A 23,433-nucleotide genomic window follows, 5' to 3' on the forward strand; every position below is an offset into this window, starting at 1 on the left:
ATAGGTTTTGTTTTTAATTCTGCTGGGTGGCCATATCATACACTCTCCTCACCAAGAAACTTGGTAGGGGTAGACGGTTTATTCGCCGACAACCCGACCATGAAACAGGTTTGTTTCATCCAGGTTTACATGGTATCTGTAGCAAGTCACAGATCTAATCTGACCTGACCTAACCTGACCTAAAATGTTATCCACCGAGCCCATTATAAGAAAACATCTTTATTTGACTTTTTATTTTGTTTTTAGACTTGTGTGCAAGGGAAATATGCACCATGGGGGCTTTGAAGATGGGAGCCATCAATCTGTGTTTGCAGAAGCTGCAGAGATGGAGAATGTTAATGAAAACATAAGAGGGGGAGCACTCGGTAGAGTGCAAAACCTCCGCCGCCAATACTGCTCGGTCACTCAAGTGAACCTGATATGCTATTCATTCGATTTGACGTCAACAGTGCTCACAGAGTTATAGTTTGCAACTTTCCCTTTTACTTTTAACTTTTGCATACTCAATTAATTCGTCATAACGAGATTCCTTGAGACAGAAATTGATTTTACGTGGGTATATCCACCTGAAGTTCCAAAATCGGCCGCAATTATAATTTTGGCATGTTTTTTTTTTGGTTGTTGTTGGAAATCACTTATAACATGTAGAAATGCAAAAAAAAAAAAAATCGAAATTTTGTTGAAAAAAAAAAGTTGCAAAATTTTTTTTCTCTCTAATAATTTTTTTTTGGGGTGGGGGGGGGGGGTTGGAAATCACTTAAAACATGTAGAAATGCAAAAAAAAATATTCAAATATTTTTTTCAAATTGGCCATCATATCGGCCATATTGGATTTTGGACCAGTCCAAAATCTAATGGCATGATCCTTGGACCAGACCAAACCCCACCACCAAGTTTCGTCGAAATCCGTCGGAGTTTTTCCATAATACTATTCACAAACAAACAAACAAACAAACAGAAAGGGGTGAAAACAGAAACCTCCATCCATATTCGATGGCGGAGGTTAACAAACTGTGGTACTCTTTACTGTATCAGAATGCACTACTCTTATACTATTTAAACAGACTGCTCTCAATTCGACCTCTCATTGCCATTGCTTTCATTCCTTGCCTAAAAAAAATCCAACTGTTACAGCGTTTCTTCTCTCCATTCTCTGAATTCGCCTTTATTGCATCCATCAAGAAATGTGTTTAATTGCAGAACTGACCAAAAACTTTAAAAAACCCAGTTTGCTATGAATGTTCGCTTTCCATCAACCATTCTTTTTTTCCAACTTCAGTGCCAACTCACTCCTCTCACCCCTCACTCTCAAAACAACCATCCCACTCTTCTCCCTCCAAGCCTCCCTCTCACCTCTCTCAAAAACTCCCCCCTCACCTTTCTCCCACCATTCATCCCACTCACTCATCCTTCCCAAAGTGGCCCCCCCTCCCATCCACAAACCTGCCTACATCTCTTCACTCCACCTCCTCAAATCCTCAACTGCCTTCTTCCCCCTCTCTTGTCCCCCTCTCTCCCAGCACCACAGAGCCTTTTCTCCTCCTCATTCGGCCCCCTACCCGAGCTATTCTGCAATCCCCCACACTTTTTTTTTTTTTTTTTTTTTTTTTTTTTTACACTTCCTTTCACTCTTTTTTTACACACTCTTTCAACAACACCCCTTACCTCCCCCCCCTCGTCCCTTGTCCTACCCTCCCCCCACCCCCCACCCCCTGCACCCAAAGCCTCCTCCTCTACCTCTTCATTAAAAGTATGGACCTGAAATATCCGGGCCTTCGCTCAAACCTTTCATATCCTTCCATACAGGTTGCCACTGACAAACCAGACATAATCTGCCCAACAGAAACTTTCCTCCCCCAAGATGTGTCTGACTCCCAAGTATCTCTCCCTGGTTACTCTCTCCTCCGGTTTGACAGACCTGAGCCTCGCCCTGGTGGAGGAGTTGCTCTCTTCATCTTCTTCTTCTTTCGGCTTCTCCCGTTAGGGGTCGCCACAGCGGATCATCCGCATAATGATTTGGCACAGGTTTTACGCCGGATGCCCTTCCTGACGCAACCCTGGTCGCCTCTTACGAGTTGCTCTCTTCATCAAAGACTCTATTCCTCACTCTCCATGCACTGCCCTCACTCCCCCACACCCCCAGGAATACCTCTGGCTACAGCTTCCCTCCACTCCCACCTCGTGTTTATATGTGTACTGTACCGTCCACCTAACAGTGATGACTCCATCTACACCTCACTGTCCGAAAACATGGACCAACTTCTATCTTCTCATCCAAACTCTCTCTTCCTCATATGTGGCAACTTCAATTGTCATCATGCCAGTTGGCTGGGTGTGGGTACCTCTCACACCTGTCATGGCACCTCAGCAAAAGCTTTCTGTGACTCATTGGGACTGACTCAATCGATCAACTTCCCGACCCGGATCTCAACCAATGGTGTTCCATCTCTTCTGGATCTGATTTTGACAAATTTCCCTGACAATATCTGGTGCTCTTACTCCGCTCCAATCGGTTCTTCTGACCACGTCCTTGTCAAAGTGGATATCTCTCTGGCTGTTATCAGAGAACCACCTCACCGCCGTCGAGTCTGGCATTTCACTCAAGCCGACTGGCAGGGTCTCCAAGCAGCCCTCAAACTTATAGACTGGTCTCCTATCCCTACTTTCTCCAACATCAACTCTTCCTGGGAATTCTTTCAAAGAAACTTGCTCTCCCTCATGCACAGATTTATCCCCTCTCGTGTTCAGTTGTCCTACCCTTCCTCCCGCCCTTGGTTTACTGAAACTTTTGGCGAGGCAGTTGTCCTGAAACAACTTGCCTTTGCCTCATGGAAAGCAAACCCAACTGAGGGCAATCTCAGTTCCTTCCATAAAGCTCGGAACAAGTGTGTATCTACCCTCGGGAGAGCCAGAAAACAACATCTTTCTCATCTCAAGTCTGAACTCTCAAACCTCTCTCCCTCTTCAAAATCCTGTTGGCGTCTAATCAAATCTGTTTCTGGTGTATGTTCCCCCTCCATCCCCTACCTTACCTCAAATGGCAGCACTGCTGATACCACACGTGAAAAAGCTGAATGCCTAAACTCGGTGTTTGCAGCTAAATCTTGTGTCCAAAACCCATCACTTTCTCTACCCACCTTACCCAGTCGCACCCAACTATCCCTGGACTCTTTGTCCTTTTCTCCTGACAAGGTGGAGAGCTTGCTGTCAAACCTCGACTCAGATTCTGCAACCGGTCCAGACGGCATCAGCCCACGTGTCCTCAAAACCTGCTCTTCTGCTTTTGCTCACCCTCTCTCTGTTCTATTCACCCTCTCATTTGCCCAAGGCCATCTGCCATCTGCTTGGGAATCAGCAAACATCACTGCCCTGCACAATAAAGGTGCAAAAACAGATCCCTGCAACTACAGACCAATCGGCCTTCTCCCAATCATCAGCAAGGTTATGGAATCCATCATCGCTTCAGACATCAAATCCTTCCTCTTCTCCAATGGCTTGATTTCCGATCATCAATTTGGTTTCAGACCAGGTCACTCTACCCTGGATATGCTGCTTCTGCTCTCCCAACAATGGATGGAAGCCCTCAATGCCAGACAGGGAATCCGAGCCGTATCCCTGGATATATCACGTGCTTTTGACACAGTCTGGCACCCTGCCCTGCTCACCAAACTCTCTTCCTCTGGTATCCAAGGCCATCTCCACTCATGGCTCGCAGACTTCCTCTCCTGTCGCAGTCAACATGTGGCCCGAAATAGAGTTCTTTCATCCCCTCTTCCTGTGCAGGCTGGAGTTCCTCGAGGTAGCGTTCTGGGCCCTGTTCTTTTCTGGTTTTCATCAATGATCTCTCCGACTCTGGAAAATACTCTATCTCTTTGATGACTCCACCCTCTGCCGTACCATCGGTCATCCCTCAGACCGGCAAGCAGCAGCTTCTTCGCTCACTGCTGATCTGGATAAAATCACAAACTGGTCCAACATGTGGAACATGTCTTTCAATCCAGACAATTCTCACACTCTCACTATGTCTCTCCGAAAGGACCGTTTACAAACCCCCCCCCCCCATCCACTTTCTCAACAATCCTCTGGAAGAAGTCCTTTCTGTCAAGCTTCTGGGTCTCACTATCTGCCATGACCTTTCCTGGGAAAGCCACATTTCAAACCTCGCCTCCAAAGCCAGTCGCCGACTGGGAATCCTCCATCATGCAAGGTCCTTCCTTGGCCCACCTGAGCTCTTGACCACTTACAAAGCTTTTGTCCGCAGCCTGATGGAGTACTGCTCTCCTCTGGGCTGGTGCTCCTGCCTCCCACCTTTCTTGGCTTCACGCTGTAGAAACCAAGGCATTTCGGATCATTGACATCTCCTGCAACGAGGCTGAGTCTTTGGGCCTCTCACTCAATCGCGCAGGTTGGTCGGTGGTCTTTCTGTCTTCTACCGTCTCCTCTCCAGCCTCGCTGCCCCCCCCTGCTCTCTCTGTGACTTGTCCCCACCACATTTCCGCAGGGCGCTCAAAGTCTGCCAACAACCCCCTTCTGGTAAAACTACCAAAATCACGAATCACTGCTCACCTTCACTCTTTCATTTCTCTTTTTTCCCACCTTTGGAATAAACTCCCTCACTCTATTCATTCCCATTCTTCCCTCCAGGCCTTCAAAACAGCTGTTCACCACCACCTCTTATCATCCCCCATTCAAATCCTCGATCTTTTCTACCCCCGATAATCCACCCAAGCCCACCTCCTTCAAATTCCCTGCTTTCCTTCCTGAAAGTCCCTGTAATGTCCATCTTCTATTCCCCATGTTCCCCGTCCCATCCCTCTCCCTTCCACAGATCTCCAAATGTCTCTGTTCACTATTTTGTCCTTCCCACTCCCTCCCCTCCTGTCTCATGCCCCCCTTGATGTGCGTTGTGTGCTAGCTCTCATACGAGCCTCAACAAGGTATATAAAAAAAAAGGACAAATAAGATTTTGTAAAATGACAGATACAAACACACATGGTGAACACCCACAAGAAATGTTCCCCTCACTCTGCTCGGTGAAATATTTTTCAATACAATGTGAATGTTTTGCGCTCCTCCCCCCCCCCCCCCCCGGTAGCCTGCCTCCGTCCTAAAATCCTGGATCCGTCCCCGGTGGTGTACACTCTAAGAGTTGGCAGTCAACGTGTTAAAGTTCAAAAAAATCCTGAAGTCTGGTGCCACTGAAGCAGTCTTGTACATCACCTTATCCACTGTAATAAGATGACGTTGAGTCGCAGTTTAGGAGATGCAGGCATTATTGATCACCATAAATGTACAAAGCCATATGGCAGCTTCTTCTTCACCCCTGATACTGTCCTAATCTCACATGCCACGCTATATATTAATATTGTTATGAATCTGGAAGCCATTTGCACACAAACAGACAGCAGTCCCTAAGCTTAGTTATTTTGATAAGTATGTGTTTATAGTTGGAATCCCTCCTTCTGTCAAATGGGAATTTCGTGTGTTCGCTGCGAGTTATTTTATAGTTAGAATTTATACATCAACTACAACAACAACAGCAGCGGCACCGTTGCCTCGCTCCACTGTCGCCATTACGCACGTGGCCTTAGCTGAGGAGGTAGGCGGAGCGACAATAGCCTCAGAGCCAACTCCGCCCACGAGGGCAAGGGCGCGCCCTTCATCCAATCAGGAAGCTCATCACCTCAGAACGGGACTCCACCCAGAAGGTTGGGAGTTGCCCCGCTTACCGTGGGCCTGTCCAATGAGGGACGGCCAGCGAATCGCGCGACACAACCATCCAATCAGGAGGCGAGTGGCCAGGAAAGAAATCCCTCCCCCCTCAGGAGAGGAAAGTGATCGGCGCATTTTTTCTGGCTGTGCACGTCTGCCTCGCTTGGTGTCGTCTGATCCGTGGAAGCTTTGTCAACCCTGATCGCCTGTCACCTCGTCGTCTCTCGCCTCGTCCGCCTTCGTGCTGGCTGGCGTCCATCGCTCTCCCTCGTCCCTGGTGCTGCGTTGAGGCGGTGGGTTCGAGTCCCACCACCGGACAAGCTCGACCAGACCGCATGAGTCGGACAGGTGCAAGTGCAGGCTCTTGCCCTCAGTTCGCTTTCCCTCCCGACCTGAAGGGCCAAATAAAGGCCGCGGCCACCATTTATTTTGGGTGTGTGCATGTGTGTGCAGGCCCAGTCTATAAGTAGCAATTGTTTAAGTGCCTTGTACATTACTTGCATTTCTTCTCGATAGTCGGTTTAACTCTGCTCTTTTTGTGCTCCCCTGCCCCATTATAAATAAACCTCGATTGTTCAATGTACCAGCTCGTTGTCTGTCACTTTCTTTCATTGGTTTAGCACGGTGCGTATTGGGAATTAGGGAGGCCGTCGTGCCGTAATCGTTCATTTGGACCGACGAACCTTGGTAATCCCCGCTCGGTTTACACCTGGTTCGGGCTCGATAAACAGCCCGTTCCGCCCGAGGTCCGTCGAGGGTACTTATGTAATTTGACGACGTGGGTACTTAGGTATATTGAAATTTGGCTATTAACACTACCCCACGCCGTCAGAGAATTGGCGAGCACGGTCCTTAAGTGACCCATGACCTTCGGAGTTGTCCGAAGGTTACAACGTGCAATTCCGGGTGTTCGGTGGGAGACGGCTCTACTGCTCCACCTGGCGGCCGTTCCTCGCCACCGACCCCCGGCTCACAACAATATATACTTGGAAGTATTGGAAGTAATATGAAGGCGATTCAAATATATAATTTGATTTAAATGAATGTTTAAAGGCGTATAAATGAAAAATAATTACGAGTTCTACCACCATTTTCTCCAGCATCTATTACCTATCCTTATCGAACAAGTTAAATTAGTTATTCGTGCCTGTTGTATGTGTCCATTATGACGTCCTTCAAAACAGTAAGTTTCCTGTTTGGAATGCTTTTTAATTTTGTTTGATTGCCAGGCAGGCAGACAGTGTAAAAACATGATCTCACTCCTCTCTGCACATGTGCGATCGGGTCAAATATTGAGCCAATGTACAGTAAAATTGTGGACTTGTCTTCCTATTCATGTTCCAATTCGTTTTCAAAATACAAGTATAGCACAATATCTCAAAACGTTGTGGACGGATTCGGACGAAACTTGGTGGACAGATCGGGTGTGAGACAAGGACGGATTGATTCGATTTTGGTAAAGATCCGGATTTCAGAATTTCTTCCTTTTTAAGTGATTCTTTACAATTGAGGGGTTGCCAAAAACGATATATAGCATGATATTTCAAAAAGTTGTTCATGGATGATGACAAAACTAGGTGTATGAGTTGAGTAGATGACGAGAACAAGCCAATTAGATTTTGGTTAAGGTACAGATGCAGATCCGGCCCATCAGTGAGTACAAAACATAAATTGTTTATCCTGGTGGGGGTATGTGCTCTGCAGAGTGCCATTCTAGTTTATTTTGTTATCACGTCTCAATACATTTCCCACTGGACTCATACTTTTTCACCCCAAAACACACACACACACACACACACACACACACACACACACACACACACACACACACACACACACACACACACACACACACACACACACACACACACACACACACACACACACACACACACACACACACACACACACACACACACACACACACACACACACACACACACACACACACACACACTTTTTACATATCAACACATCATGCGTAGACACACTACATACACTTAAAAATAAATAATATCTTAATGAATGCTGTTTTACGAAATTATTCTTCAAATGAATGAGTCATCAAAAGTGATCATTTTTCCAAGTAATCCCAGTAGAGCATTTCCCAATGATGAAAAGGTTGCACCTGAATCTTTTGCCACCGAACCAAGTCCCAGGTTGTTGTCTATTCTGCTTGTTTTTTTGTTTTTTTTTAATCGGTGATGAATGTCTTCACTGCTAACAGTTCTTTGATTTGCCCTTTGTTGTTAACGTTTCGGGATCCATTGATTGTAGATCACTGTCTTCCAGGACTCGCAGGGTGGCCCAAAGGTATGCACACTCGTCTCTGAGCTGTCCTGCTTGGGTTTGAATCCGGACCAAGCTATAAACTGCCATCCTGGGGTTTCACAGGCAGGACGATTCATCATTTGTGTGTGCCTTCCCTCGGATGGACGTTGAGTTGGGCGTCCCATCTGCCTGCATTCGTTTCTGGTGGTTAAGGATCCCATGTTTTCTTTGGCCAAAAGAGGAGGTGAGTTATTGCCAGCACCCTGAACAGATTGAAATCCTTACCGAATGTGTAGAGGCACTGCATCAGCGGCACAGACATACCTTCATAATGATGCAACCAGCAGGTTGTATTCACAATTCAATCCCAGTGCAACAAGTGCCTCCAAGTCAGCTTTCACAGAGGAAAATTACTTCTTGCGGTTCCTACTTATTTCTTATCCCGAGCCAGAACTAAACATAAGGAAATAATATAGTTTTAAAAATGAATAAACTCTTCAGCACATGTACTTCGGTCTCCCTTTGACATGTTGCATTTATTCTGATTTTCCCTGAGATTTTTCATGCGCAAAAGTAAATGTGATGGTATCACTTAATTCAGTGCCAGTTACTGGAAGGCAAAGCAATGTAACAAAATACTTCATTTCTCCTCTTGCTCTTCCTGTGCTGTCAAAACTTTTTTTTGACTTTTTATAGATTTAAATTATTTATTTTTACATTTTTTTTTTCCTTTCTTCTTACTCCTTAATATTAGAAAGGCAGACAAGGGACGGGATATTTGTCTCGAATGTTTGCAAAAATTTATATAAAATATATTTCTTTATACATGTTTTAATAATATTACGCATGTCAACAAAGGGCCATCCTGTCTTTGCCCACTCTTGTATTTTTTGTACTCCCTGTGGACTGTCGTGCAAAGGTTAGATTACGAACAAAAGAAAAACTTGTACAATAATCCATTTAAAACCAGTCGGGTTTAAATGAATACAAAGAGAGTGTATTGCACCATAGTCGAACACGAGAGTCAGAGATAAAAACCGGTCAGGTAGGATACATAGTCAAGTGCAAGGAATGAGAAATGATTGCAGTGCTACACTTGTAAAGAAAGACACACATGATGACGTGACTTGTGACAATACAGTGGTAGATGTAATATAATATTGCATGTACAAAAAGCACCTGAGAAAGGTGATCCTTGGAGGATTTAAGAACCTTTTTAAAGATTTTTCCAGGAATATAAACTTGAGTGTATGATACATAGTTGCAAAATAGTTTTCACAAAGGTAACCGAAAGAAGCCGGTAAATGCAGAGATTTAAATAAGTACTCTTTCATCCCTGGTTTTTTTCCTTCCTGTTATTTTAGCCCCTTAGATTGTCTTTGAGATTGTGTCTAGCTTGGTACCCATTTTGTCACCCCCCCTTTTTTTTCTCCCCTCCTCTTCCTCTCTCATTCTTCTCCTTGCCCATTCTTTGTCTCTTGTGTTGTTTCCCTTTTACCTGCTGCTTGTGTTTTTCTGTGCTTTCGACTGTTCTAGCTGTTCTCTTCTGGTCTGTGTTCTCGCTCTTCCACGAGCCTCGACCTTGTGTTGGAAAAAAAATAAATAAGGAAAAGTGATTTTTCTGACTCTGCTCAAAAGTTGAGACAGAGAATCATGGCTGGTGACATAATTTGAATGCCCCATCACCCTGGCTCCAGTTATAAGTATGCATTTGTTTCACCTGCATCAGACAGGTGTTCTGTACATATATTCAATTTAACAGGGCAGCATATGCAAAGAAGGGACATTGTTGAAGAAAGTTTAATTTATTTCTGCTCCATGAGTACAGCTTCTAGTATGCTATGGGACTGGCGTCCTCGACTATTGTCAAACTGCTCTTACTCAATAAAGCTAACTGCTAGTCCATGTCTGCACAGCGAGCCCGAGAATGTGGAAACGCTTTTATTGGATTTTACCAAGTTGTTTGTTCGTTTTGGTTTGCGTGTTGGAACAGGAGTCAGTTAGAAGTCTGTCCTGTGGGATGCAGGTGTGCACCATTCTCGAAGAGCCAGGGTTTGTGTCACTGAGGCAATTCCCCCTGGATGTTTGGGTAGAAATTTCTAATTTATTATTTTGATTGGAGGTTAGGGTGCCTATGTACCTCACCAATTCGTCCTTGAACATGGGATCTTTAATATCCACCAACTAATGCTATCAGATGGGACACCAGGGTTAACATCCATCTGAAGGGGTAGCGCATTGCTTGTAGAAATATGAATCTGACAATTTATAGTTGGGCCACAAATTGAACCCAGAGTAGGCAGCTCAAAGGTAAGTATGCTACCTCTGCACCATCCAGTCAGACGACCTCCCTTCTGTACGACCAACATGCAACTCCATTCATGTTGACTCTCTTTTTCTTTTTTTATAAGATAGAAATTTAAGCACAGTAATTAGTAAGCTATTTTCATTACACGTGCTACATTCATCCATCCTCAGCCTGCCACTTGCTACAGGAAGTTCAAATGAAGATGTCTTAATATAATCATGTAACTCACTCACAAAACTTTAGACCAGCACCGGTAGCAGCATAATGGTTAGGGCGACAGGGTTTGGGGTCAGTGCTTCAAACCTCAGCCGAGTCATATCAAAGACTTTAAATGATTTGTGCTGCTTCCTTGCTTGACACTCAGCATTTAAAAGGATGAAGCACAGGCAAACAACCAAAGGTGATAATAATAGCAGACTTTGATCGGCCTAATGGCCCCCTCCTGTTTCAAAGTTATTTTTAAGGGAACTCGTATTATTATATCATTTCCACTACCTCTGGACAAGGACATTTGACGAGCATTAGCATGTAAGCACCTTAGACCAGGGGTGTGTTCCTTTATCAAGCAGTTTGCTATTGCTTGCCAAACCAGCCGTTCCATTACAACTGCTTTGCAAACCACTTGCCAATGGCTTGGCAAGTGATCAAAGTTGGTGCTTGGCGAGCGGTACTCAAGCTGCTTCTGAACAGAATGTTGACTTGAGTGAGCAAAATGGCCACCATCGTCGGATTCAAAACGATTGGTGGCCATTTCTTAAATTCTATTTTCACAGAGGACGATATTGAAACATGCATTTCATATATTTATTGTTACTTCTACTTTTCATCCTAATTCTTTAAAATCTACAAACATGCAAAACCCCTCCACCTCCTCACCAAAATGCACAGTGGCAGGACCATAGATAAGCTTGGTGGGGGGCTCCCCCTTCTGACTCTCCATGTATTTGTCTTTATTTTACTCTTCATATAGTATAGCCACTCTCTATAGCCACTGCAAACAGAATCGATTCATTTGGGGAAGTTGTCACAGGAGGATTGATAAAGTAAAACTGAAAATGACAGACCGGACAGCATTTGTTCGAGTACCACGATAGCATTTTTTATATTGGAGACTACCATGTTAGGCAGTGCCACGTGCTCCATTCCGCTGGAGTACTTGCTTAAGTGGTTTGAATCAAGCAAGCTGCTTGGCAACCGTAAGCAAACCACTTGCTAATGGAACCCACCCCAAGTAATTCATCGAGCCATATTTTATGCAATGGATGATCAGGAAAACAAAAATTATGGTTAAGTGTATACAAAACAAAGTACTGTTCTGAAGTGAGTTTTCCGGACATTGTGAATTATCTTGTGTATTCCAGCAAACTACTTTCTCAACAACCCTCTCAAAGAAGTTCAGTCACTCATACTCTTCGGTCTCACTCTCAGCCATGATCTCTCTTGGGCAAGACCCATTTCAAAGTTGGCCTCCAAAACCAGTCGCCAACTGGGCATCCTCCTTCATGCAAAGTCCTTCCTTGGCACACCTGAACTCTTATCCGCAACTTCATAGAATACTGCTCTCTGCTCTGGATTGGTGCCCCTGCCTCATACCTTGCTTAGCTTGATGCCATGGAAACCGTGGCCTTCAAGGTCATTGGAATCTCTCACGATGAAGCTGGGTCGATGAGCCGATCACATCGCCATCGCCAACAGGTTGGTGGTCTCTCTATCTTCTACCGCTTCCTTTCTGGTCTTGCATCCTCTGCCCTCTCCGTGCTTTGTCCCTCCTAGATATCTGCAGGATGCACGTGGTCCACTAGCAACCCCCTTCTGGTGAAACTACCAAAATCCAGAACCACTGCTCACCTCTACTCATATGTTCCTCTTTTTTTCCCCCACCTGTGGAACCAACTTCCACACTCTCTTCAATATCATTCTTCCCTCCATGTCTTCAAAACAGCTGTTCACCACCATCTCACATCATTTCCCATACAAAACCACGATCTTTTCTACACCCATTAAACCACCCCCACTCCCTGCCAAAATTTTCTTTCCATATCCATCTTGCCCATCCCTTGTGTTCTCCCATAACCCGCATCTCTGTTTATTTTCTCCCTCGGCCATGCTGTTGGCATTTCCCCCTTCTCCTTCTGCTGCTTCTTATTTTTTTTTGTGTCACGTCTTGATCCATTCTATGTATGAGCTCTTCCACGAGCCTTGACTATGTATACAAAAAATAACACACATAGCTGGCCTGACTCCACCAACAATTGTAAGTGGGAAAATCATACATCCACCATGTTGATGCTATAGGAAGCCTAAAGACATCTTTGGAAGTCTCGTACTCGAAACAATTGCCATGCCCTATAACTTTTCTGTTCAGTGCAAAACAACAAAAACGACTGTTGAAAGGAGCATCAAATATCAAAAGATTGCAGTCAGTAATTGTCACAGGCCTTGTGAAGGCGATAGGCCTCAGTGTTCAGGCCTCGAGGCTTAAGGTGCCAATACACCGTCAAATAAAGGTATAAGCAATTTGGATAATAAATGAAGGTTTGCATATGTAATTTTGGTTTCACCCCAAGCTGTCAAGGCTGAATAGTGTGAAAATACAGAAGAGTCACCCGTCGTCATCAGCAAACGGCAATTTGCATTAAAGACAATGGAGTGTGCAAGCAAGTCATTTGTTTTCATCTGAAAAGAGAAGAGTGCTTTGTTTTCTGTGTTTTGTGATAAGCAATATCAATAATTTTCAATTTTCTTTTTTTACAACAAAATAAGCATTGCCATATACAAAATAAACACTCTTCCTTTCTTAATACAATAATGTCAATAAGTAAGAAATTGCCTGCAAGCTTCAAATCAAAAATTAGAAATACGTCGATAGTTCTCCTTAAACATCACTTCTAACAATTCTGTTTCGCTCTAATGTCTCCAACCAATCGGTATAGGGGAACACTTTTTTTTTAACAACGTCGTCGGTTCCCATCAATGCACTGCATTTTTCGACTTTCCTCCCATGCAGAATTAGAGAGTACCTGTGCAGTGAACCTATTTGGAGGAGACAGAGACAGAGACATGTGGTCCGGCTTGGCGAAATGACACCGTGCCAAAAAACGTAAATGCAAAAATTATGAAACGGAAACGTGTTCAGATCTTTGTCAATGGCATTAAGTTAAAAAAAAATGTAAATGGAATGAGTGTAAATAGAGGGATACCTGTACTTGACTTTACATGTTACTTTTTTGTGATGAAATTATAATGCTTTTATTATTTTTGTTTGTTTGGTATTTTATTTTATGATATAACCTTCCAAGAAACGCTGCAATGTGTCGATTGAAATACATCATTGATGGCATATGCACAAAGAGGTAACATAACTTTGCAAGCAAAGCCGAGTTGGCAAGGCTGAATAGTGTGAAAATACATAAGGGTCGCCGGTCATCATCAATGAATGATTGATTACTGTTGGCAGCAATTTCAGGATCACATAAAACGGTGCGAATTCCCTGCATTGCAATACAGTCCACTGAGGATTCCTTGGCAGCGACATCAGTTCCCATTATAGATTGCATTTGGCATGGTGATAAATCCATCCATCCATTGGGACAATATTCTGTACAGAATGTTGGTGCTGCCAAAACAGTCTCCTGGGCTATTGGGCACAATCCTGGATGGTTCGCCACTCTAACGCAAGATACTCAAATGGCACAATCATCCCAGCAAGCTGGTACTAATTTTTGCTGACCTCAGAAGGATGACAGGCTGTCAACCCCACCTGGTATTAATTCAATGGCCGAGTGGGATTTGAACTCAGGACCCTCGGATCCCAAGCCCAATGATGAGAAATAAGGCTTAAGATCAAACTTTGCAAAGGGTTGAAGTGTCCCTGCATGATCTAGTTTTCACACATCGCCAACTACATGTTGTTGCTTTCCACGCAACCCAATGAAATTTCACCAGGAGAACCCAGATGAATATTATGTGTGAAACAACAAATACGTCAGCGGCAATATTCAACAAAACCAAAAACATTGTTATATAGAGGAATGCTTTGAATTTTTTTGTTGTAATAAAAAAAAATTGCCATCAAAATCTTTTTTTTAATTTGCAATCAACGCTGCAATGGGCAGGCGAGTAGCCATATTCATGGGTGCTCAAAACTAGTTTCCTTGGTGATGAACATATTATTTCAAAGTATCCGACATCAACAAATGCCTCCAATAAGGGTATAGGGGAGGGAGGTGTTTAAATAAAGCTATGCAATTAATCCCGGCACTTTGCTGACTGCCTCAGATCCAAAAAAACAGTCTTGATTTTCACCCAAATCTTACAAAGTAGATTTTTATTCTCTTCCCTGTACACACACTCACCTCAGCTTTTTTTTTAGCCTGAGTTGAAATCTCAGCCCAGTGTTAACACAGGGAGGGTGATTTCTCAAGGTGTGTGTCCTCCCTCGGATGGATGTTGAACTGGGCATCGCATCTGCCGGCTTTAGTCGGTGGACGTTAAAGATCCCATGGTGTCCTTCGCGAAGAGTCGGTGACCTATCGCCAGCACCCTGAACAGGTTCCTAATTCCTGAAATGTTTTGATGATTTTAGCAAAAATGTTTTGACGTAGTTCACAGCATAACGATTGGGATTTGTACATACAAGTGGTATTGTTGCGGAAATGGCCCTTAGTGTGTTATTAAATATAGGATTGGCCCAGATTCCCCCCTAAATGCATGTTTAGCCAGGTTGTTTGGTAATTTGACGTTACATGTGTGTCGGGAGGTGTAGCAGGCTGTCCATTGCTCATACAGTGGTGGTGTGCTGAGAGGCGGTTTACTTCTTCTTCCTTCCCCCCCTCCGAACCCTTCCCCGCCCAGTGCTCTGAGAGTGTCGGTCGGCGAGACGTGTCGGCAGCCGATTGGTGGAGGGCAGCTGCAACCTCAGCGATGGACCAATCATGGGTCCCCGGGGGAGTGTCCAGAGCGAACGCTGGGAAGGCAAGGGTGGAACTGCATGACGTCTGTCTGCCTTCTGCTGGATGAGAGGCTTCTGGTGTCGAGTCGTGATTTGCTGTATAAGGGACGGCTGTGTCTGTCTGTGATCTGCTTCGTGAAAAAGGCAAGAGGAACTGCATGAGGTCTGTCTGCCTTCTGCTGGATGAGAGGCTGCAAGAGTAGAGTCTGCGATCTACTTGATGAGGAGTGACTTTACGGCTGTTCCTCCTCGGCGATGGACCCAGCGTGCAGGTCGTCCGCAGGTTCATCCTGAATCCAACCACGGAGCCTCTGACTGTCTTTCCTCCTGGCACGGCTCGACACGTTTTTCCATCCCGTCGATCCGCCTGCGGAGCCCAACACCCCGATTTTGGCCTAGTCTGGTGAGCAGGCCAGACCTGGATTTGTATGCTGGACCTTGTGAAAAGCCAGCTGGAGCACACCGTGGATCTTTCGCTGTTGTGCCGTCGACCTTACGGGGGCTGAATGCGCCGAGGCTGGTGCATGAGCGGGGCGACAAAAGGAGGCGTTTGCCGCCATCTTGCCACGCGGTGTGTTCGAGCTTGGGCGCTCAAATCCGTTGACATCGGCTTCTCACGAGCCGCATTCTGCCTTTGACACTTTCCCCTCGTTCATGAGGCATCACCAAGTACTCTGTGTCTTGTCTGCATGTTGTCGAAGGTTTATCTCGCTAGGGTTCCCTTCGAAACCCGTAATCCGTAGCTCCCTAGTTAAGAGCGGATTATAGATTAATTATAACGTTCGTGAATGTTTTGCTTGTGTCGGGTTCCCCGATGTGTCCCCAATAAATCTGTCTGATTCTTATGAAAGTTGCCGCCTTGAGTTTATTCGTGCCGCGCTGAGGAAAAATTCCCTCGATTTGTATTTAAAACCAAAATGATTACGGACTGGCAGACTTTGCTCGGTCTCTGACAAACCCAGTCTGTAACCGGGGTCTATTTCCCCAACTGGCAAGGCACAGGTGTATTTTGGTATCGTGATCTGAGGCACGTAACCCGATGCCAATGCTGCACCAGCCGGCGTTATAACCCCTGAGATGGCGGTGCTGTTAAGTGACGCCGAATCTTCAACATTTGGCTGTCAAGAGTAGGGTGCGAATCCCACCACTGCCCGATCTATAACAGTATTTCATCAAACATTTACTGTGAGGTGTTTAAATGAACATCAACAATGATTCAATATAAAAGTTATTTAGTTAACTTAATTACTTTCAAAAAAAATATCAAGCTTGAAAAAGAAAAAAATTATATTATTGTATATTATTATGTTAATATACCCTATATTATATATTGTTACGTTACATACCCTATTATACATTATGAATTTGGAAGCTTGCTGCACTCAGCATTCAGGTCCTTATAGAACAGTTATATCGGTAAGTACGTGTTTCCAGTTAGGGTCCCGTCCCTAGTCTTATGCGAATTAAATGTTCATGCACTGCGGAGTTATTTTGATAGTTAGGATTTTTACATCAACGACAACAACGCCCACCTTCACTTTCACACGACAATACTCTGCTCACGGCATTCTTCGCACGCTCGTCAGCAAGCGCGTGCATGGGCGGAGTCGAACAAAGAGATGGTGTCCCTCTTTGGCCAATTGGCAAGGAGCGGGCATCTCACCCGCCCCGTTTCGGACTCGACACCATCGCCATTACGCACGTGGCCAAAGGCGAGGAGGTGGGCAGAGCCACAAACGCCTCCGATCGGGACTCCGCCCAGAAGGGTGGGGGTTGCCCCACCTACCGTGGGCCTGTCCAATGGAGGACGGCCAGGGAATCTCGCAATGGGTCTGACCAATGAGGAGGCGAGTGGCCAGGAGAAGAAGCCCCTCCCTCCTGAGGAGAAAGTGTGGTTGTCTGGACCAGCGTTGAAGAGATGGTGTGCTCATGGCAGGAGCGTTCGCAAGACAAGTGTTTGGGGCATTCTGTCTGGAGAACGCCAAGGTCGCCTGGTCGCCTTGTGAGCCTCGTCGCCTGGTCGCGTTGTGAGCCTCATCGCATGGTCGTCTCGTCTTGCCTGCCGGCGTTCTGTCTAGTCCACCTTCGCGCCGGCTGGCGTCCATCATTGCGTTGTGTTGCGGGTTTGAGTCTCGCCGAACCGGATCATCGAAAACCGCATGAGGTGGGAAGGTGTGAGACAGGTTCTCCCCTTCGGCTCACTTTCCCTCCCGAGCTGAAGGGCCAAATAAATACTGTGGCCATCACTTATTTTGGGTATTTGTGTGTATGTGTGTGTCTGTGGGCCCGTCTTCAAGCAGAATTGTTTAAGTGCCTTGTACATACTTGCATTTCTTCTCGTCTGTTTAACCCTGCTCCTTGTGTGTTCCCTACCCCCCCCCCTATTGTAAATAAATATCCATTTTGTTGAATGTTTCAGCTCGTCCTTGTCCTTTCCTTCATTGGTTCAGCACGGTGCATGTTGGGGGGTTAAAAAGGCCGCTGCTGCCGGAGTTGTGCATTTGGACCTACGGGACCTCGGTAACCATCCGCTCGAGTTACGCACGGGTCGAGCCCGGTAACGGCTCGTCCCGTTCGAGCTCCGTCGAGGGTGTGAATTCCTCAGGAGCTCGCCACGTGGGCCTCTTGGTATTTTGGAGTTTGGCAAATAACCCTGTCCCACACGGTTGAATTAATTATTGACGATTCACGGTCCTGTAAGGGACCCGTACCTTCAGAGTTATCGGAAAGGTACGATCTAGATTCCGGGTGTTTGGTGGAACCGACTCTACTGCTCCATATAGCAGTCGTGCTCGCTGCCGGCGCCTGGCCCACAACAATATTCGTCTCCGCATTCAGAAACTTTATTATATTGTGACAGATGTCGCCTCGGATAACTCTGAAAGGCCGACTTGTCTATAAAAAGACCACAGACGCCATCTACAACAGTCACCTTTGGTCTGATTCTCGCATCCAGTGTCTGTTTACCACACCTGTAATATAATTGAAGCAGATGGGGAACCATGCCAGCAGCCCCGCAATGGATGACAATTGGCTGAGCGAACCAATGTTACGTGTTACACACTATCATCTGTCAGTACCACCACATGTTCTGGTGCAACATTGGTATACTGGGAGCCAGATAAGTATTTCGAGAATTGGAGTGATGTGATCAAATTTACGAGTTTCAACTACGAGTCTAGTTGCCAGGTTCTGAATAAGTTGTAAGGGCTTGAGAGAAGAAGCAGACTCGCCTGTAAACAATGTTCCAGTGTTCCACAGTGACATTCAGCGAAGCAGTCACAGTGCTATGTAAGAGTTTGAAACTACTCTGGAAGGGTTCTAAAAGAGAATGCTGATGTAAGTGTTCGAGAAACTGAACAGCAATCACATATTCTAGATTGATGAAAATATGAATGGGAAAAGGGAAATTGATCTAATTTTGAAAATCAATTGATAGATGATGAAAATTTATTCAAGGTGGGAATTGTTAGGACTTGTTTCAATGAGGATTGAACTGTAGATAACGGAAATATGTAATTGATTATTTTTGTTATTAGACAGGTGGTCTGTCTGTCTTCTACCACCTCCTTTATGGGCTTCCACCCTCTGCTATTTCCATTGTTTGTACCCCCCCCCCCCACTCCCTCAGGTTTGTGTGGGGTGCACATGGTCCAAGCCTTCCTCCTTCCAAATTTTCAGTTTTTCCTTCCTGAGTGTTTCCTTCTGTATCAAACTTTTTTATGGAATATTTTATGGTTTGAATGGAATTAAAGGGTTAATGAGCCATTAACCCATTTCCCCCCCATTTTGTGGCAAGCAATAGCCAATAGACTTTCTCTTTTATACCACTGAGCTTGCATCTGTCGTCTTAAATCTGCTGCAGAGTCAAGTCCACAGAAACCGTTGTTGGAACCCAAAAGACATAAAGTTGTCTCAGATTTGAGGAAGTGCATCATTTGCCAAAAAGAAGATGAGCAGAAATGAAGACAAGGCTCAAGCCAATTACTAAAGACATTCCTTCTGGTCCTCAAAGCAAGGAATGCTGACAAATGCAGTCATTATGGCCACTTGGAAACATTCGTTAGAGTCAATGACAGCATTAAACTGAAATATAATGAGTCTGTGCCAGAAGAAACTGCATTTCATCTTTCACATCTAGCACAAACTACACTGCAATCATCTCATTTAATGGACCAACAACTATCAACCTCAAGTGGAAGAGTTGAGTCAGGAAACAAGTTACCATTGCACAGGGATAACCTGCTGTGTCTCCACAATGAGTTACGAAACGATGACTTTCCTGAAGAAGAAGCATTAAATATACACCAGGCAATGCCTGAAGATGAAGTACCGACCAGTGACGTTGTACAAATCCCTCATGTTGGAAGATCCAACAAAGCAGATTTAGTTGTCGGCAAATCTCCAAAACCTCAGGATGTAATCAGCACAGGTGTATACATCAAAGTTACATAAGCAAAGGTGCAGAGCTTCAGAGTGAACTGTAATGATAACTTTACATATCCAAGAGTTTTACTTTATCACGCAGCTCAGATGTTACTTTCAGCCATCAGGTCATGTGAAGGAATTCATCACCAGACCCTAAACCAGGCAGACGTGTCCTAAATGTCCAACGTGATGACGTGTACGATATACCACCCTGAACCCTGGCCACCAATCCAGCATAATCAATAGATATTGATGAAAAGGTGAAAAAAAACCAAAATGAATCCCGACGTCGTCATGTCTTTTCTTGTCTCTTGGTCAAGACTTAATCTATGACTACATGTCATCTTAAGGCTATGGCAGAACACATAAGCATGTTGGATTAGGTATAAGCTTACATCAGATAACACATTTAGAAGACGTATTCACAAAGTCGCAGCATTATAGACCTGCCGCCGACGACCCAAAATTTTGAAATACCCCGACCTATGGTATAACAAAGCTACTTCGGTATGGGATTGTACCCTGATATCTGCTGATTTCAAAAAGTGATGTCGTTGTCCACTTCCCTGTAAAATATGTTCTTTAGAAGCGTTTCCATGGTAACCCCAAAAGTTATCTTTGGTGAGGATGACTGAATATCCATTTCAATTTAGCCATAAAATGCTTTTTTTGGGGTACATATAGTAACTGCATTTCATAAGCACATGTGTATGGTTACATAATGACAAACATTATACATTTTAATTTGAGGTTTTAGTGGGTTTCTGAAATCAACGTTAAAGGTACACACTCTCAAAAAGTGTCGTACGAGTGTATAGGGCGTAAGTATACTCGTAGTTTCACAATAATTGTAACATCTTGGTATACAGCACTCACTGTTGTTTCTAAGCAATTAGTTTCCTCTTCATATCTATTATTAAGCCTTGTGTTGGCTGAAGGTTTGGAGTGATGGGATACTTTCTGATGATTTGGTTCTATCCAAGTTTCTCCCATTTGTGAGGATTTGATAATTTGTTGACTGACCCATTTCAACAGTCACTGAATAGTTGTTAACATGGTTCTTTATCAGGCAGCTGTTTGGTGTCATTCCGCACGGATCTCAGATGAGGAAGAGAAGTCTTCAACGCAGTGATGGAGACAGTGTCCCATTGTAGGGGGTCGGGGGTCCAGCCACATCCACATTTGTTGAGGAATGTTAAGACCGAATGTTTTCCTCATTGTTCAGCAGAGCATAAGAAATGGAGGCACTGGCCCAGCCTTTATCCTTTTGCCGCATATTCCATCAAAGCTCTTTGAAGTTGACATCAGCAGACTCAGCACAGGCCTTTCTTGATTGGAAAGTGTATCCTACTATTTGCCACTGTGACATCTAAAGTGTACATTGTGAAGAACAATGTTGGTTATACTGTCCAATGATATCTGCATCAGCAACTAATTTCAACACAGTGTATACCATGATGAAATATTTACAAGATACGTTCCACTACACCGTGTATTATTGAACAATATACTACAAAGCACAGATGAATAAGTGGAGGAATGGATGCCAATTTGCCAATGATTATCTGGAGATGGGAGCTGGCATGCACCATGCAATGCACAATTCATTGCTGATTTCACCAGAATGATGGAGGAAAGTGGAATTGAAGTCATGCTCATGGAAGCCAACATCTATGGTGCTTCGGTTGTCCGCTATGTATTAAATGAAAAGCACTTAACCACGAGATTATAATCCACAAACTTAAAAATGATCCAATGGATTATTTAAAATGGACAGTTGTTGGCAATACCAAGGAGAGTGACGTTCTCCTCCAAGATGAGAAGAAACACATCATGACTCCACTGCAAACTTCAAGAACACTGCACGTTCAATCACTGCACCAGCTGATAGACTTTTGTATAACTCAAGGCAAGAATTGCTCAGATACAGTATATTGTCCTTCTGGGAAGAAGAATGTATCAAATGTTTCACAGCTAATGCTGTATTACAGAACAGTAAAGAGAGATGACAAGTCCTTGACTCGTCAGACATATGGACTCACTAACAACATTTTGTAGTCGTTGAATACAGATTTTCTTTTGGGGGGCGGGGGTGGTGGTAACAGTGTTATAACTTTTAAAATATATTTTCCACAACACCTGTGAAAAAGGGTTCATGACAAATTTAACTTCTGATTACCTTTGTCACTGAGGGTGGATGGAGGTTATATTTTCACCCCTGTTTGTTTGTTTGTCTGTCTGTTTGTTACTTACGAAATCTAAAGATTTCGTGAGTATATTGATGACTTCCGTCCTCTGTTTATGTATTTGTGTGTTTGTGTGTTTGTTTGTAGGCATGATAACTCGAGAATGGAAGAAGTTAACAATGTCAAATTACACCACGTGATTCAGGAGGGCGATGGCTTGCGCTGATTAGATTTTGGTCAAAATCGGTCAAAGGTCAAGGTCACAGTGAGGTCGAACATAATTCCGTAAATTCATATGGAGAAATGGAGTATTTTTGCTTCGGTCGACGTTACGAGTTCATTTTAACTTCAATTTTAATTTTGTCTTTGGTTTTTGCGATCGCTCAGGGCGCTTAACACTCGGTTGTCAAAATTCTGGTAAAAATCGGATGTTTTGGAGACGTTTTAAGATTGTATAAAAAAATATTTCACTCGCCGCGTCACGGCTCGTCACGTGGTGCAGTGCGCTCGAGCAGACGCGTTGTTGAGTCACGTAAAGGTTTTGCGTGTGCACGTTGACGGTGTTTTCGATAAAGATGGTGTTTAAAAGTCATTTTTTATCCCAATAAAGGTTATCGTCGCATGCCTGACTCGCTAAGCTGTCGGATTATGTAAAGATTGTTGGTGGATGGCTGAATATTACGGTTTTGTGACTTTGATAAAATAATATATAATTGCGTGGAGAAATGGAGATTTTTGCTTCGGTCGACGTTACGAGTTCGTTTTAGCTCGGATCGTAATTCTGTTTTCACTTTTGGTAACGGTTAAGTATGCTTAACACTCGGTTGTCGAAATTCTGGTAAAAATCGGATGTTTTATGAGATTTATGTCAGGTGTCGTATCTGAAGTATTATGTACTGAAGATTATGCTAATGAGGGGGATTGTAACACACGGCATTATGCGCTCGTTCGGTCATCTCTATCATCTCATTGGAGATGACCTAATAATAACAGTCTCGAAGTCTGTCCGTCCGTCCGTACGTACGTCCGTCCACAATCAAACTGAGTGGAGACAAATAACCAAAAGTGGAATGGATAGAGGTCGAGGAGACGTGCACAACGATATAACTTTCAAGGTCCTCCAATGTCGAGGTCAACGTCACGTGGCTGTCAAAGTTGCGAAAATCGTCTTTCAAATCGTATCTCCTCCCTCATTTATCAAGAGAGATCAAATGTTATTAGTGATTCAGATACTATGGACTATTATCTAGAACAATACGAGCCATTTTTTTGAAATTTGCTCTCGTTCCGATTTTATAGCCCTTCAAACTTCGCTCTGATTCCCCGTATGGGCCGTTCATAAAGTACGTACATACAAAATTAAAAGTATTAAATTAAGAACCGGAACTCTCCGAGACAAATATTACATTTGAAGCTTTTGTCAGATTTAACTAATACAATGGAACACAAGTTTATATGCACACTTACTTTCATTTATGACATTAACATTGTTTTGAATGTCAATTTGTACTTTTATTTTCATAAATGACGTGCTGTGATATTAAAAGAAAAAGGTAAATTACACCGCAAGGGACTGC

The 23,433-nt window shown here is 44.1% G+C and overlaps 1 protein-coding gene across 2 annotated transcripts in view; it reads left to right on the plus strand.

Annotated features, from left to right (window-relative positions):
- VWDE (von Willebrand factor D and EGF domains) overlaps positions 1 to 23,433 on the plus strand; it is a 304,919-nt gene that overhangs the window by 24,992 nt on the left and 256,494 nt on the right. For both annotated transcript variants that reach the window (XM_085873161.1, XM_085873160.1), the window contains one exon: positions 8,005 to 8,227. In XM_085873161.1, the coding sequence (XP_085729287.1) occupies positions 8,203 to 8,227 (25 nt within the window). In that variant the 5' untranslated portion in view covers positions 8,005 to 8,202. The remainder of the gene's footprint in view (positions 1 to 8,004; positions 8,228 to 23,433) is intronic.

Source organism: Eptatretus burgeri, chromosome 3 (genome assembly GCF_056783735.1).
Source record: "Eptatretus burgeri isolate ZD-2024b chromosome 3, Ebu_testis_v1, whole genome shotgun sequence".
NCBI lineage: Eukaryota > Metazoa > Chordata > Myxini > Myxiniformes > Myxinidae > Eptatretus > Eptatretus burgeri.